This window comes from Coturnix japonica, chromosome 5, assembly GCF_054131305.1.
Source record: "Coturnix japonica strain WE chromosome 5, WE-NBRP24, whole genome shotgun sequence".
Classification (NCBI taxonomy): Eukaryota; Metazoa; Chordata; class Aves; order Galliformes; family Phasianidae; genus Coturnix; species Coturnix japonica.
Genome location: NC_140667.1, coordinates 7,187,042 through 7,204,695, shown reverse-complemented (window position 1 = coordinate 7,204,695; position 17,654 = coordinate 7,187,042). Strand labels below are relative to the sequence as shown.

Sequence of the window (17,654 nt, the reverse complement as noted above, 5' to 3'; positions counted from 1 at the left end):
CTTTGTTTTAGCTCCTTAGTTCAACATAGAACCCTGCCCTCTCCACTTATTTCCAAAAAGGAACACATTTTTAACCAATAATGCAGGACTGATATTCCCTATAGGAATGGTGGATTTCATGCTTGTCCCAGGGCCTGTGTTTCCTTTAGGATAAGAGGGAGACAGTGACCTGATTTGCTGAAGTAACAAGCAGCCACAGCTCCCACTGATCTTAGTGCCTGGAAATCAGTCCTGCTGCATCTCATCTATGGGGAGACGTGAAAACTGAGGGTCAGTTGCTCCACTTTCTTAAGAGTTAGTTGCTCAAATGAAATACCCTTTGTTCGTTTACCCTCAGTTACCCCTAATTAGACAGGACCCAAGGAAAGCAAAATCCTGCTCAGAGCTGTTCCTCCCAAGTGTTTCATCCTCCTCTGTGGCTTGCTTCGTTCCTTGTGTAAAAAGCAAGGATTAATGGCTGTGCCTAGCAGCCGCATTATGATTCAGCAAGGCCAGCAGGATCTGTTGTGGTGCACATGATAATGCTCCTTCCCACAGCAAGGAACGGGGCCTTGTGCTGCCGCTGGCTCCTGCCTCAAAAACAACCCAGGACAAAGCTGTTAGAAAGCTTCAGATGGTTTGACAGAGGGCTTGGATCACCTCAAAGAAAGTTTCCCTTTTGCCCCAAGGGCCTTTTGAGTTTGCTGTGCCTTTAGCAAAGGAAAGCCAAAGAACTGGTGCACAGAGATACTTGTGTGCAAGGCATACTAAATGTGCTTTTCTGTTTGCAGTGGTACAGCCTGAACTCTCTGAAGGAAACAGGCTTGGCCAGTGAAGCAGGTGGTCCAGAGGCCAAAGAGGGAACCATTCAGGGACTTTGTCCAAAAGAACATTCTCAGGTTTTCTACCACCCTCCTCTGCACAAAGCACCTGTGACCAGATCTGTGCTCCTGTATCTCCAGCCCTTCTCCCAGAGGTTAAGATGACTTCCCAGACCAACAGTTCAATCATCTGTTGCTCAGAAGTCCCTTTCTCTTCCCATTCTGAATTTGCAGGAGTCCTGGAAAGCTCTCAAGAATAATTTACATCCTAAACACAAACGCTGGCAAATGCTGCCTCATTTACAAAAAAATAATCCACTTTGGCAGGCTGTCAGCATCCTTGTTCCGTTCCTGTTCCTGCAAAAAAAGGCAGCTTTCAGGGCTGCAGTGAGATTTCCTCTGAGGCTTGTTACTAACAGAAAACAAAACAACTCAAGAGACCTCCGAGTTCCTGCCCATAAAGACCCATGGGTCTGTGGAGGAAGAGGTCCTGAGGAGACCTCCAGTAAGAGCCCACTACCTGCTGTTCCTCTGACACAGCATCAGCGTGGGGTTCCTGCAAAGGTCAGGTGGACTAAGTGGAGAATGGCAGCAGAAATGCTTCTGGTGTTCACAAACAGGTTGACAGGTTGCTGCCACTGTCACACCTGGTTGCTACCTGATGCTTATGGCTGGATGGTGTTACAGGAAACGTGTTGTGTTCAGAGTCTCTAAAACTACAATTACTGCTGCCACAGGGACCACCTGCAGACAGCAAGCAGAGGAAAGATGTTGGGTAACGCTGTTTCCTTCTCTGCTCTAGTGGACAATGTCTTCTTGAACCATGTGAAAACTGGACCTTGAGTGTACAGTGTAAAGGAAAGGGTCCAGCAGGAGGTTGATTTTTCCTCTGTTTTTAGATTCTGACGTGTCTTTTAAGGGGTGACAGTCCAACCCACTACCCAGACCCACTAGGAAACATCCTAGTACCTGACTGTCCGCACTCAGTTCACTGTCATTTCCTAGTAACACTCTCTTGGACTCCTCTATACCATTTTTCTTTTCACCATTACACACCATACCAGCACATGTACAAAGGGCACAGCCCCACTGCCGGACCCGTGGTTCTGCATCCACCTCAGCACACCTGCCAGCTACCAGGACCTGATTCTACCACTGAGACCGTCTGACCGTCTTTCCATCAGCCCAACCCACGCCCGTGTCCCCCCCCCCCCCCAGCAGCAGGCGAGGAGGAGCGAGTCGTGCAGCGCTCCTGCGGGGCGCCTGGTGCCACCAAGCGGCCGCCTCGCGGTACTTCAGCAAAGGGCCCGGGGGTCGCCCTTCGTGTAGCGAGGGGACAGAGAGAGAGAAGCGCCCGTGTCCAGCGGAGCCCACCGGATCCGGCCGAGTGAGGAGCAATCAGAGCCGAGAGCAAAACACGAGGAGGGGGTCGATGCTGAACGGCACCACAAGGGGGAGGCAGAGGGCCGCGCTGCCGGGGAGGGCACGACCGGCTTCCCAAGGTCGGGGAGATCCCTGCCGGCTGCCCCAGAGTTATCTGCAGTTGTGGAAGCTCAGGAGTGTGTTGTGAACACGGGCTGTCCTGTCTGCCCCTCTCTGTGTGGAAGAAACAGCAGCGATATCTTCCCACCACACCCTGACACTGAACCATCCAGACAAGCCCATCTTAGTGCCACACTACAGCCCTCAAAGGAGAAACCCGGTGAAAAACAGTCTGTCCAAGTTCTGTGAAACTTCAGCACTGCTAAAACCTCCTGACAGTCTGAAGTGCAAGGCTGCATTTGCTTTAATACACAAGCAGGCAGAAATACACCGTAGACCACCAGTCTATTCAGGATTAGGTGAACCAACGATTCTTTCTTGGCTGCTTTCAAGTGCTTGGGAGCTTTAGAATCACCCCAGAGCAAAAGGGTCTTTAAAGCTGCAGCAGAAATGCTAAGTCAGGGCCTGAAGCAGTGATTGAGCACCTGGTGGGAAGGAAGGGCCAACCCAGGGGAGCTCAGGTGTGTGTGATGAACCTGAGTAACCAGAAGGGGTGAAACCAGGATCCACCCCTTCTCTGACATCATTTAAGAGTGAGCAGTGGATGTAAAGGTTTTGCTGGAGATTCCTGCCTTCCTGAGATCTTCTAAGAGTAAGCAGTTTTTCTTCTTCTGTTTTTGTATCTGTGGTTGCTGTATTTGGGCTTGTTCTTATTTGCTGTTGCCTAGGATTGATTATGCGACCCCACTCCTACTGCTGTACTTTCCATCACATTATAACATTATGAAAGTGCAATCAGAAATCATGTTCTAAATTGCAGGGCATGCAGCTTATCAATTTCTAAAGACCAAGACTGAGTTAACCTTATTGCTGAAGTATAGATTCCCTGTATTCTGGTGTTTAAAATAATTAGTTTGCTATTACCTCCCTAACTTTCAGGGGCAGTCTTTAAATTGTTGCTTTTGCATCTGTGACTGAGGTTAGATGAGCCTTAGGTGTGTGGAATAATGGACAGAGAAAAGTAGGAAGATTAGATCCTGCTTTTGTTCCTTTTGGTGAAAAAAAGTGAAAGAGGCAGTCAATAAAAACTGAGAGAGGGTTGGTGAAAGACCGTGCTTTCACCCATGTGAAACTGGTAAAGGAAATGCTTGTCTCCAATTGTTTATGAAATGCATTATTAAAAGATACCACTTGTACCAACAGCTTAGCAAAATCCACTCAGGAGGGGCTTTTGTGTACCCTCTGAAACAAAAATCTTCAGCCATCGCTAGCAGGGCCTGGAAAACCCTGTGTTTTCTGGTGATGCCTTGAAGTGTGCTGGAGGTACAAGGAAAGGAGAGTGCTTGGACTTCTGGGGGCTGGCTCTGCAGCCCAGGGGTTGAGAGAGGACAGAGGAGAAGCTCTCTGATGTAACTGCTGCCCCTGTAAATGTTTATGCATTGCTTAAGTCCTCTGGAGAATCAGTCATGCTGACATTATGTCTAAGAAATGCAGAGACCAGGAGATTTTCAGAATCACAGTAGTTAAAGTTTTAAAACAAAACAAGACAGAAGTTTAGCAGAGTTGTAAACTCCTATGACTTGGGGCCCAGGCCAATCCCCAGCAGGAAGTCTTGGGGAGGGAACTTTTCCCTGCTATAGGGAAAAGTGCATATGTGTTCAGTGCCTACTGCTGCTGCACCTTTACAAAGGTCGTGGTAGGAAGGGCGTAGCATGGCTCTGGCTCTATCTCACTGCATCCTATCCCTGACTTGCCTCTGCCCACACAGGACACTTACTCATGCAGTCCCCTCCATACCAGCCGGCTCTGCACTCTGCGCAGTAGATCCCTTTGATGTAGAAGTCATCGAGTGTTCCTCCCCAGGAGCCGTTACGGCATGACTTGCAGTTCTCAAAAATGGTGCAGCCTGAAAGGAGAGACACTGTGTCAGGGAAAGCCCAGCTGAATTGCCCTGAGAGGAGCAGTTGCACTGTGTTCCACACAATAAATGCCAACAGCATCACTGACTGCTGTGGTGCTGACAGCTTCCCAGCTGTGAACCATACCCAGCCTCCACCCCACAACCTTAGACAGCTTAGACTTTAGGATTTGAAGCCAAGCTCTTTGACTGGCCTGAGCCTCTAAATCTTGTTGCTTCAGCTATAAATGCACCTCAGGTGTCTGAGTGTGCATGCTGGGCTCAGCCCCAGTGGTTCTAGTGTCTTCTGATGATTGCCTGCTTTCCCCTTTTACTCCGTCCTCTCCTCACTAATCAGACTTCTGATCATCCCTCCCTTCTCACCTTGGGGATGCACTTCAGCCCAGAGTACCTATGAGACATTTCTGGTGGGGAGCCAGCTGTGACATCACTCTGACATCTGCCAAGCCTGCCTGGGAAGTTCTGAGCAAGGAGAGCACTTCTGGTAGAAGGGTTCCTGATAGGAGATGCTACCTGCTGTTAGAGTGCCTGGCCAAGTGCCCATTGCCCTCATTGCTCAGCAGCTGCCTTTACAAGATCACAGCATGACAGTAAGCATACCTGGGTGTATTAAGCAGGAATCACATTCGTTCTCCTCATTCCTGCAGCAGGGAATGGTGTAGCCCACTTTTTCTTTCCGTCCTGGGCAGACACACTCAATTTGGTCGTATTCACAGCATTCCCGGCACATGATGTTCCACTCTGCCCCAGGGCAGTTCTCATTGATCACTGTGTACTCTGCAAGTGGGGAAAGAGAGGAAGGATGGAGGGGGCAGGAAAAAAAATCTATTATCTGGTAAGGACTTACAGAATCTGTTACTCAGCAATTTGTCAGCCCATGCATGGCAAGAGGTTGTCCCAGGAACAGGAAACTGCAAACTGCTTGGTAAGATGGCCAGAATACCTGCATGGTTTGGGTGTCTAAAGGACCCACAGGCAGTTTTACAGGGTCAGACAGAGGAAGCATATACAGAAGGGTAAGGAATATGTTCATTCTTTTCTCTTTAAGGCCTTCCCTTCACATCTGCATTAAGAAAAACAATTATTGAAAAACAGAAGGGATTAGACATGTGAAACTCTTCAAGTCTAAGGCCTGACTTACAGCTCTGTATACAAGTAGATTATTTAAACTACAATGGCGTCTTTTGCTCAGTTTGAGAGTTTTCTGCTCTCCAAGAGGAAGGCATCTCCAACAGGAAAGGGCAACTCCATAGCTGGGCTGTAGCCAGTTTCACTCCCTATTTTCACTCAGAAGTTACACAGTGCTATATGCAGTTTCAATGCCAATGAAAACAAGACTTCTCATTATTTTAAAGGTTAATTTTGTCAGGCATTTCTGATACTGTTACATTAATTTTTTTTTCTTAGCTAGCATAACCTTATTCGTTGGTATTTAAGCTATCTGAGACATACCCTTTTAGGAAAGGGCACCGTGATACCTCCAGGTGTGACTCTGGACAGTAAGTGCAGCTCCCACCTTCACTGTCAGCGTGCTGTCTAAGTTCTACAAATGGAAATCTAATGAGTGCGTGGGGCTGTCAGCTTGTCTCTTAGCTGGCTGACAGGCCTGACGGCTGCTTTCATGGAGTGCCATGGTAAGGAGTGTGAGGGCAGACTAGAAAGATGAAACATGAAGGAAACATGAGACACTTTCTTCTTCTCAATCCCTTTCCTCAGTCCCTCACCCTCTTTTTCTTTCTCTATTGTTGTTTGGTAACATCCTTTTTTCTTTTGTTTTCAATTCCGAGTGACAGAGCTGCATTGTCATTGCAGCAAGCCGTACTTATGTAAATCACATCACTCTCCTGTGTTTCATTGGGTCCAATATGCTAATTACCACGTCTGCTGCAGAACCCTGACACTAAACTTTGCTGTTCTGTCTCCCCTGATTCTTCACGATCTCATAAAATCTGGTTCCTGGGAGTTTATCTCTTTCTCTGGTGACATCTGCCCCATCAAAGAGGGGCTACCAACTGTTCCTTCATTTCTTTCCCTTTAGCTGGGAAATGAGATTACACCCTTTGCACTTCTTAGGACAGAGCCTTGACCAGCCCATTGCAGTTCTGAACTTGGAAACTAGGCTGGGCTGCTGTTTGTACAAAAACCTTTTTATTCCTTTCCAGTCCCACTGCCACTAAAAAAAAAAAAAAAAAGCACCTGCCATTCAAAGAAACTCTCTAATTTTTTATTCCAGTGATTAATTCTTGCATCAAAATGTGTTCAGTGGTTATAGATGTCAAGATGCTTCGCGTAGCTTTTTTTTTTACCAGATAGGAAACTGAAACACAAGAGAGGTGAAATGACTTTGCTCAAGGTCCCAGAGAAAAACAATAGCAGAGCCAGGAATTAAACTTGTGCCTTCTAATTCCCAGAACAGCAGTCAATCAACTTGGCCACATTGGGACTTCATCTATGACTATTATTCTCTTCTAATGAAGCGATTTATCTATGAAGTGTATCTGAATCAGATTCCACAGCAAATTGATTACACGTGCCTAATTAACTTACTAGAACTGACATTCAACTTGATCCATCTCATCAAACATTACTGGAAGTAGCTGTTTCTGTGGTGCATGGGGGGGGGGGGGGTGTTCACTCCTTGTTGAAGGAGGACTTCCTCAAGTCTGAGCAATAAATAACTACCCAACACTCAGGAGCTTTTGCAAAGCTTACTTCCAATTTTTGACTCACCCAATTCAGGCTAGAAATCTGATTTCCTCAAGATTGCTAAGGCTTATTAATAAAATGGCTATATCCATTTGGACTGTAGTTGCAAGTTTCCCAAGAGAAACTGCTATCTGTAAAATGATTCAAGTGCTTACAGGCAGGGATGCACTGGGCTGACTAAGGTATGTCTCCATCCTTACTGAACCGAATAACTGTTAAGACTGTGATCAACACAACGTAACTTGCGGGTTAGCATTTCTCTGAGAGAGAGAGAGAGGCTGGACCAGATCGCTCTGAGAGCTCCATTCCAACATAAATTATTCTATGATGTATTTCTATGTGTAGAGTGTGTGCATGCGTGCATTTATTTTTATGTGCAAAGCTTGTGTATGCACCAAGGCCAAAAAGCAGATGTCAGGTTTAACACTTTTTGAATTAAATGGGTCTGTCGGTAGCATAAGTTGAGCTTAAGATAAAGCGTGGTGTTAAAGAAGGAGCAGCAGATCTTGGCCCTTAAGGAATTGTAAAAATACATTTGCTGTCACGTAGAAATGTGGTTTGTTCACTTCTTGCCTTTGTCTCAGTGGAGACAATGAAAACAAACTATCTTTTGATTTACTGTCAATTGAATTCCCTCCCAGGTTCTCAGGTACTGCAGTTTGGGCAATATATACAACTTTGACAAGGAAATATGTGGGTTTGAGGTTGCTTTTTTTGTTGTTGTTGTTTTTAAGTGATCCTCTCTAGGATTCTGTTCATAGACACCATTAATAATATTATTATTCTCTAGTTTTGTATGAGCTATTTTTTAATGAAACTTGTGTGAAGTCTCGATGTATCCCTTGAATAATTTTAGGATCCCTTTTGTGTTGCACATATATCTCATGGCTGCTGAACAAAAGGCAAAGCAACTCCTTCCTTCAGAAAGAGGAATGCAGGAGGGAGATGCACAGAGCAACACATGAGGTTGTGTTGCTGAGCCCAGTCTGGGCTCCAGTGAGGAAGTGCCATGACCTTGTTCCTCATTGCATGCCTGGGGAATGAGAGCCATTCCCCACTGGGGGCTCCCTGCAGACACAGTTGTCCATTAGCACCTCAAAAGAGAAAAGTTAGACAGAAATGTGCGGGGGAAGATGTGGTGAGTGAGCAAAATGGCAGTTGAGGATGGGATAATTGTGGGGCGATTTATGTGTCTGATCCTGGTAATCCTCCAGAGAAGGCAGGCTGGCATGCAGGCAACAGCTGTGCCTCCCAGTGTCACACACAGTCCAGGAAGCGGTTTGACCTGATTTGGGAAGAAGCAGGAAGAAGCTGCTTGAAAACCCCTACAAAATATTTAGCTGAACGCAACAAACAAGTCTCAGGACAGGCAAACAAACAGTGAATTAATTTATGGAATTTTAATGATGGAAGAGAAGCCCATTAAATCCAGGAAATAGACAGCACATATGGAAGCAGCTCAAGACTGTGGAAACCAAGCAAGAAATAGCTGTGTAGGGAAGGCATGTGAACAGCTGGGGAAGGTGCTGAGCAGCCTGGCAGAGCCTGATGCTGTGTTTTATTTCTTGCTCCAAGCTCAGCCTGGGGGAAGTGTGCAATCAAGAAACAGGCGCCGTGTGCAACTAGCTGGTACTTCTCATATGCTTCCAGGCCTGAATGGACACAGTCATGCTTTTTTCACTGACATCAGAGCCCAAGGGGACTACCTGGCCTCCTGCAGCATAGGGGCATATTTCAGATCCTACAGGCTTTCAGTGATTGATTCTGAAAGACAGAAGCAGGAGGAGATGTTCCCAGGCAAAGCCCATGTTTCCATGGGCTCTAAGTGGCCTTTCTGCTGGCAATATCAGCCCAAGGGCTGTTAGAGCAAAGGCAATTAATCAGACATGCTGCCACCTCCCCTGCTCTCCTGTATTTACCTGAGGCTTTGGGATGCCCTCCCTGCTTGTAGGCAGGCCCTGAGCTTTCTCCATTTTCTCTATCTGTATGTGTGTGATGAGCTGCAGTGAGGAGAGGGGATTAAGGAGTGCCTGGAGAGCCTGGCTCTGTTTGTCTCAGCTGAGCCCATGCAAGGAGTCTGCTGAATGCATGTAGAGGAACCGGTACAGAATAAGTGCACTGCTGATCTGCTGAATAGTAGTGTAATGCTTTCTGACTTCCCTGTGCAGGCAAGGTTTCAGCTTCTACACAGATCCTCAAGAGTGCATAGACAAGATGTTCAGCTTTTGCTCTTGATTTTGACAAAGCACTGTGTTCGTGTTTGTAAAAGCAGTGCTTGTCTGCCTGCTTTCTGTACCATATACCTGCAGAACCAGTGAAGGACTGGAAGCAGGTTACTCCTGCAGCTGTTATAAGGGGAAATGCAACTTTAATCAGCTGGACTATCAAGCTTCTGCTGTCACTCACTCAGTTTATGATGTTGCAGCAAATCTAGCTTTGATTTGACTTGTCTGGTTTCCCCACATCCCTTACTTGCTCTACCTTACAGCTCTCTTATTTGCTTTTTATTTCTGCTTCACTTTTTCAAAAGGTGCTCACCTCCTCATTCAAGATATACCTAGGCTCATTGGCCTCATGTGCAGCAGAAGACCCTAAATGGTGGGTGATGCAGTCATCATCTCCCTGCTGCAACCATTTGCTTTTCCTACCTCCTTCATGGCACACACATGAGTCAGCCATCTGTCCAGGCCAAACCTCAAATAATATCTTTTTCCAAACTGCAGGACCTTGGAAAGTGAGGTGATAAAAAACCCCCACAAGAAATTCTTTATTAGTACTTGGGAAGGACATCAATGGAGGTTTGACAGAAATACTGTTTGAATAGAAATGCAACCTTCCAAAACTGTATTTTTTACTGTGCCATTCTGAAAAGCGAGACGTCTCCTTGGAAGATAAGTGAAGGCTTCATTAGCACTCACCCTGAAGAGTGGAGATATGTTTCTTATTCTTATGCCAGCGAGTTCTAAGAGGATGCTCAAGTAATAAAAAATAGCTGCAAGGATAAGACCATCTTAAAGCACTAGTTCTATTCAGTCCAAGGTCTGCCGGAATGGATAGTGATGAGTCCTATGGGATATGCAATGAACCCAGTCAAACCTCTTGTTTGAAGGAAAAGCAGAGACCTACAAGGGATGGGAAAAGTCTGATCATCAAAGAAAGCTATGTCTTAGAGCTCAGGGATGAAGGGAGGGCTGCCAAAAGCCAAAATGAACTTGACCTTGCAAAGGAAATTAGAATAATAGCAAAAGGTTCTTCAGCCATAAAAAAAAAAGTGACTCTTGTGGGATACAGGTGCAGATGACATGTAAGATGGTGTTGGACAATGCAATGAGTTATTAGGTTTCATCTTCAGGGAGTCTGCTTATGGGGAACCTGTGAGTAAGACAGACATGTTAATGGGTTTGAGGGCTTGGAAACAAATCAAGTGAGATCCACAGATTGGTGAACTTCTAACCAACTGCAGTTTGCAGATTGGGATGTTCCAAGTAAACCAGCTTCAGCTTTGGTTTATCCTGTGACATCAGACCTAAACATCTGGTGATTCACAAGGATGTTGCTGCCTGAAAGGTGGATCAGACAGCTCTTCACTGTAAGGCTTCAATTTCAGCCAGCTTGTCTCTTGTCATGGTAATTTTGTCAGGCACCAGGACAGAAAGGAGATTTCTGATCAAAATGGCTCGGAGCTAAGAAAATTATATAGCTCAGAACTAAGGTGAATTGAATCAATCCCAATCGCACCAACTAACTCTCATGTCTTCCACTTCTTTGGAATAATGGCTTTTTTAAGCTGCACTCATTTTAAGCTGATGCATGTCTGTGCTGCTGATGAAATGGGACACCTTCTGTCTCTGACTTCTATTCTCACTCTGCTGGCATTAGCTGGTGCATGAAGGGATCAAAAGACTGATCTGGCAGAAAACAAGTTTGCCTCTCCATCCCTCCCTACAAAAAAAAAAAAAAAATAATAAGTTGCAGCTTAAATGTGCTCCGCAGTCCAAGAGAGAGAGCACTTCAGGACCTTACTGGGCTTATGTATTTATCAGAACATGGAAGAAAGGGTTTTGTAAGGACATCCATACCTTGATCTGTATGGATGGCACTTCCCATCTGTTCTGTCACCCTAGAAAGATGAGTTTTCCTCCTGTGCTGCCATTTATCCATCAGCACATGGATATAACACTACTTTAGCTCAAAGAAATATGATTTAAAACTGCTTTAAGAAGTGTTGCATGAATTAAAAGTGTATTGTAAATAAGAGCAGATACATCTCTAAAATTAAGATGTCCATAACAAATAACTGTTTCAGTGTGTTCATTCATCCAGCTCATGTTTCACAGATGAGAAACCCCTTTTTATTTGATTACCATTTATTTTTTGAAGCATGATGCTCAATAACAAGTACTGACTTCTGCAGAAGAAGTGAGTGTTTGAGCATGAAGGAATGATTTCTTAAGGCTCATGTTAGGGAATGTTCAGCCATGTAGTATTTCTGAAATGAAATATTCTCATTTAAAGAAAAAATAGCTCCAACAGAGGTGAAACCCAGTAAGAGTGAATGCGTTTTCTTTCTATTCGAGTCTGTCTCATTTAGTCTGCTTCTTATTCAAGTCTACTGTCACTGCACCATTGTGTAAGCTGGTCTTCATCCTGTAAGTGTGATGTGTGGCCATTAACAACATGAAGAGCAATAATTGCACAGAACTAGAATTTTTCAACTGGAAATGAGAAACATGTTGGGTGAAGCTGTGGCTCTGCTGTGACGAACAGCAAAGATCTTTTGAATTCAGTAAGGCCAAGAGAAACAGATCTCAGAAGGGAAGAGAGATGTTATTTTAAGAGGCTTTTATTGGGAGACTTGGAAAGCAGTGTATCCCCAAACTATTGACAATGATGGGAAGTGCAGGTCTTTAGTCCTAACCTCTTTGTGCCTCAGAAAACATTGTGTGCAGTTCTGCTCTTGTCCTAATAGGTGGCTTAAGAAGATGAAAGAGACAATGCTGTCTCTAAAAATACTTGGTTCTCCTTAGAAATTATGTACCTACTATTCTCTTTAGCAACTAAGCTAATTAAATGAGGAGCTAAAACACATCCTTGTATTAGCATTACTCAGTGTGCTTCGTTTAAGGATTACAGGCCATTGTTGAATAATCAGGCTGCTTCTCCCAGTGAGCCAGTTCCCATCCTTTCCTGGCTGTTGGTGTGCTTTCACACAGCAGTAAGAGGGAGGTGAAAAAACTGAAAGGATTTCTATGAAGCAAAACAAAACAAACCATCCAAAGCCATTGGATGAACACAGGGAAGTCCGCTATACTAAGCTGACTGTCCGCTTAATAAATGTGCATTAATTCAACCATCCTTTCTAAGTTCCAAATGCAGGGTTGTGTTGAAAGCAGACTAACTACAGATGAAAGTATATTCTGTTTAAGAAGTGCATTGGAAAACTGTCTGGTGTCTGTACAGCTGTGTTCTGCTGGATGAGGCTGTGGTTGGCCTAAACTCCAGCTTGTTAACTATACAGATAATGTCTTTTATGGCTAAAAGGCTAATGTGTGTTCTTCTTTGGCTCAGGAACTGGGGTCTGCCTAATCTATCCAAAAATGAAGCACTCTGTTCCAGGCTTCCTGTTGTCACGTGGCATATCATAGCTATAAAATTCAGAGATAAATAGTCCTGTTGCTCCTAACAGGCACTAGGTTTGCTTCAGTATGCTCCTAAAGTAGTGACTTTTTACACTTGTAAGCTTCCCCTCTTAACTGGGCTGTGATAAACAAATCATAACTCTCTGCACTTACACTCTGGCAGAAGAGGAAGAAAAGAATTGTTACTTCAATAAGAAGTAATTTTGAGGTCTCCATCTAGTCCTTGGAATTTCCCATATCTATCTCAATCCACTCTGCCTTGTTTTGTTCAGTCAATAATAAAAATCAAGTAACTGTTCAGAGTAATTGAAAGGAAAGCCGAGTAAAAATTATGTTTCCTATTTGTGGTGCTTAGGTGTTGCTCATCAAAGAGCTGTAGCAGTAGCTTAAGGCATATAAAGCATTACTTCTTCCCCTCAGTATGCATCTTCCCTTGCCTTCAAAATACTACAGCTTGCTCTTTCTGTCCTTTTGCCATAGTCAGATTTAAATTACAGGCCATCATCTATCAATAACCAGAGTGTTTTAACATCTAAAGCAACCTAATGAAAACTGCCCTAAACCTCCTCCTCCTTCAGATTATCCTCTGTAATTATGAGTTGGTATTTTGATCTTGTTATTGGCTCTGTGGCATTGTATGTTTGTGCGAGAAGGGCTGTGACATAGTCAAACAGCCAGGACACAGATGAAACGCAGAGGTTGCTACATTACTCATCAGGCTTTGATTTCTTCTGGGGATAGAAAATCTTATTTAAGCCAGGGGAGTTACTCTAGTATGACTGGGAAGAGATTTTGTTTTTCCTGTGCTGCAGAAGAAAGAACAGAAGCAGGTATGAATGTGCAGTGCTTTTGAGGTTAGGGAGCCCAGCCTTTGTTAACAGACCTGGGGATGAGAGTTCTGTGACAGAGGAAATATCTGGGAACCTGTGAGAAAGAAACAGTTGCAATATTGAAATCCCATGACTACACAACACAGGAACAAGCTAGAGTGGAGAAGTGGTGCCAGACCTTCAAGAGCTTTCTTGCTGTAGTTATGTCAGATGTGGATTAGGGTGGCAGAACACTTGCAGCTAACATTGCTTGCATAGAAATAGCCCACATGGACAGCAGGCAGATCTCTGAGCACTCACACCAAGTTTTACACTATGCAGCTCCTCTGGGGCTGTAGTTCAGCCCTGGCTAAGGGCTACAGGGTGTCCCTCTAGACACCCTGTGGGCAGGAAAGGGATGCCCGCATAACAAAGCCCGACCTCGGGGTACTGAAGGGCTCGTGGGGGCTCGTGGGAGCTTTGGGGTTGAGCATGTGTAACCCTAGCTTTCCTCTAAAAGTGAGGCTCTCAGCCTTTGTCCATGCTAGGAAGCTAAACATGTGAACTGAAGTAACCCATTTGCTAAGATTGAATGCATCTGGATGCCTCTGAGTGCATCTGGGCTCCACTTCGCTTAGCAAAGGATGGAGGGGGAGGGGAAGAGAGACTGGGGAGGGTTAAGATAGGCAGGAGCACACACAAACACACATGTATTTTTAAGGAAATATGAGTCACTTGCACTTCAAGGTTATTCCAAAAATCAACTCCCAGACCTCCCCAGACTCCTGCCCCCAACTCTTGAGGCAGGCCCTGTGCAACTGGGTGTGATAAATAGGGATAAAAATTGGATACATCTGTGGGGAGGAGGCAAAGTGCTATTTTCCAACCTGCCCTGACATGCTAAGGCCATTGTGCTGTTGAGTCCTTGCCCTGGCTTGGAGCTCCTCTGCTGCTGTGTGTGGGGTAAGAGGCACCAAGCAGGCAGGGGATGGCTGTTGATGTGGGATCCCCTGCCCTGCAGTCACTGTACCCGTGCATTAGAAGCTGATGCCAGGCAGGCAACAAATGTCTCTGCAGCAGCCAACTGCTAGCCTGACACCTCCTGTCCTTAGGAGTGCTCAGGCATGTGATAGAGGGACAGGCCACAGCTGGAACAAGAAATAGGTGCAGGTAGGATAGTGCTTTGCATTGGTACCTCTGGGGAAAGTTTTGGCAGCTCTCAGTTTCTGTGCCACCCAGGCCCTAAGAACTGCGAGGCAGGGAATCACAGAGCAAACCCTCTGCTTCAGTGAGGTGGGCTCTGAAGCCCCATCCTTAACACTGATCATTTATAGCCATCACAGGCTGCCTGCATGCCTGATATGTCCGCTAGTCTGCTGCTCCCCCCAAGCTGCTTACCTTGCCAGCAGCACTACGACCTGCAGGCAGTCTGGGGGGCACCTGACCTCCCAGTCAGCAGCCCATGAGATGCTGACAGCCATCTGTGCCAGTGGCTGCAGCCGCTTCCAGGTGTAAAAAGCCATTTGTGGCCACATGACAGCAAGTCTGCACTCACCAGTAAATGCCTTTCACTCAGCCTTATCAAGAAGAAACTGAACATGCTGGCTCAGCAGAAACTGGAGCAAAGCTTGACTACAAAAAAGATTATTCTGCTTTAACAAGGCTTCCCCTTCGAAAGAATAATATTGGCAGCACTAAAGCCCAGATCGGAAACAATGTGTGGCTTTTGTTTTCTTTTTTTCCTAAACTTTTTTTTTCCTCCTCTGCCTTCATTCTTGGTGTTGGGGCTGGAGAGGAAAGTCTCTGTCTTGCCAAACTAAACAAATTACGCTTTACAATTCGGAGACTTAAATGCCTTTTTTTTTTGTCATCATTTCCTTAGCATTGAGTGTTAAGAAAATAAAGCAGTAGTAGGTGAAGTGATTGCATACCCTTTTCTTGATGGCCACTGGCAAACAAATCCAGCCAGTTGTTTCTCTTTAAGGCTATTAAGTTTGCCTGGAAACCATCCTTGGGCAGACCTCCCCCCACATATTCTCTATACCAGCGAGAAATGATTCAATAAAGCAGAGCCCCTTCCTGATTTTCTTACCACCCCTGCTGATCTTTCCACTTCCCATGACAGCGCGTGAGCTCAAACCCCTCTGACCACATGGAAGGAAGGAAAGGCACCGATTCAGCCGCGCCAGGAATGCAGACGGTCACTTACGGTACCTCTCGGCAAGCAGGAGATGAGCAGGAGCTGGAGGAGGGTAAGTCCTATGTGTGTCCAGGGGGCTCGCTCCATACTGCTCAGGCCAGTGCAGCGGTGTGACTGCTCAGGAAGGGAGAGCAGGCAAACAGCTTTTACTGGGACCTCACCAGCTCCAGGCTGCAAGAGATCTCGGATTTCAGACCTCGGCTGGCTCCCATCCTCACCAGAGGGGAACTACCTTCAAGAGACTTCTCAGGCGTCCAGAAGCACGACGTCACCCCAAACCTCTCCAACTGCTGCCTTAACCCTTTCTGAACTCTGGCAGCCGATCGCCTTTGTGATGCATTTATTGGCTTTTAGTGTTCAGCTGCAAGAGAGCAGTTTTCATTGTAGAAAGAAAGATACTGTTAAGAGGGAAGAAGCAGAAATATGAATTTCTATTCATGAATCATCCCCATTGCTGTGGATAAGATGAAGTTACAGATGTCTCCAGGAGGAGGCACTTGGTGCAAGCTCCCTCTGGAGATGTAGGGCTGGTGTATCCCCAGGGAACTGCCATCGCGTGGGTGGGTGCCCAGAGGGATTCCTGTCCCACACTCCTATGACTGGATGGTCCTACTAAGTGATATGTGTGCCATTACAACAAGCCTAAAATAGCTCTGCTTCCTTATGGTGGGCCAGATGAATGAATGAGGTTTGCTAAGTGTTCACCCCACTGTGGATGAAAACCGCAGAACACAAAAGGAATCACTTGGAATACAGATACTTGAGCTAGTCAGAAGCTTTTTACAAAGTCTGTTTCTGCCAGAAAATGCAACTTTGGCAAAATTGAAATGTTTTGTCAGAACATGTTGATATTGAGGAAACATTCAATCCAAACAAAGGAGACCATTGCATTTGGATTTTATCTTTGCGTCATGTTTCATTTTGCCTTTTCTATTAATACACGCTACTGATTTTATCTGGTTATATTTGTTAGCAGTTAACTTTTTTTCCCTTATATTTTTCTTACAGTTTTTTTCAGTACTATCCAAAGGAAACACTGCATGGTTCTAAGACAGGCTTTCTCAATTTCATTTCTCTAGCAAATTTGCAAAACTTACATGTATTGTGAAGAGTAAAAAACAAAATACTGGCATTTTCTATGGAGTAGAAATTGAAGTATCTCAAAGGCTTTAACAAATACCTACAGATGTTTGTAAAGCTCATAGGCATGTTGAGCAACCTCAAAAATTTGCGAGCGGTAGCCAATGGAAACCTTGAGTAGTTTATTGCAGTGGAAAATCCATTACACCTTCAGGTGGTCTTTCATGGGATGAATTCCTTTATCCAGACATCTCTCCAGGTTATCTTTGTCTGCCTCACAACCTATCGATTTTTAACTGTGAACAGTCTTTGTAGTATTTGCACACCTTCCATATAAACCAATGCCAAAATATTTGAGCCTTTTTCGAAATCTCTTAACAAAGATGCAAAAAGTACCCTGTGAAGCTGCTGATGTAAAAGACCATTTTTTGACCATTAAGGCACGTAGAACATGGTACTTAAATTGTATTTTGCACTTAGATGCTGTTTGACTTTCTGCATGTCTGCTGCAACAGTGTAACTGCTGATAACCACAACTTCCTTTCAAGGAATACCCACCTACTTTAGCATATCCATAAGCTGTAGTGTGGAGACCTGTTCCTCATTGCCATGGACCACCTCCTCATGTTCTTCCTTCTCTGACCTTGGTGCTCACAGGGCTTTTTATCTCATTTCTTTTGCTCCTACTTCGCCTGTCTTTTCTAAGTCCATAGGAAGCTGAAACTGGTGTCCTGACAAGCTGACTAAAGCTTTCCCCCATATATTCCTCTGAAATTTCTCTCCTTTCCTCCCCACCCAGTCAACTGCAACTAGCTGCTCTCCTCTGTGTTAAGAAAAAAGCTAAGACTCTGAAAACAGATGAAAACAAAGACCTCTTACCTCTTCACAAAGAAATGCAATTTTTAATGTCTGTGGAATCACAATTAGTTTATTTCATAGCCTGTATTTCTAGTAAACAATGAAATTAATTAATGTGGCAAATCCTTTTAAGTCTAGAAGTTAGTTTACAGATATTTTATG

At 44.9% G+C, this 17,654-nt stretch overlaps 1 protein-coding gene across 2 annotated transcripts in view; it reads right to left on the bottom strand.

Annotated features, from left to right (window-relative positions):
- Nucleotides 1-16,668, bottom strand: part of PAMR1 (peptidase domain containing associated with muscle regeneration 1) — a 50,614-nt gene extending 33,946 nt beyond the window's left edge. Inside the window, exons 1-3 of one of the 2 annotated variants that reach the window (XM_015863604.3) lie at nucleotides 15,569-16,668; nucleotides 4,801-4,977; nucleotides 4,060-4,188 (exon numbers count right to left, since the gene is read on the bottom strand). In XM_015863604.3, coding sequence (XP_015719090.1) covers nucleotides 4,060-4,188; nucleotides 4,801-4,977; nucleotides 15,569-15,641 — 379 coding nt within the window. In that variant the 5' untranslated portion in view covers nucleotides 15,642-16,668. The other variant, XM_085548186.1, reaches the window with a different exon arrangement.
- Between the last annotated feature and the right edge of the window lie 986 nt (nucleotides 16,669-17,654).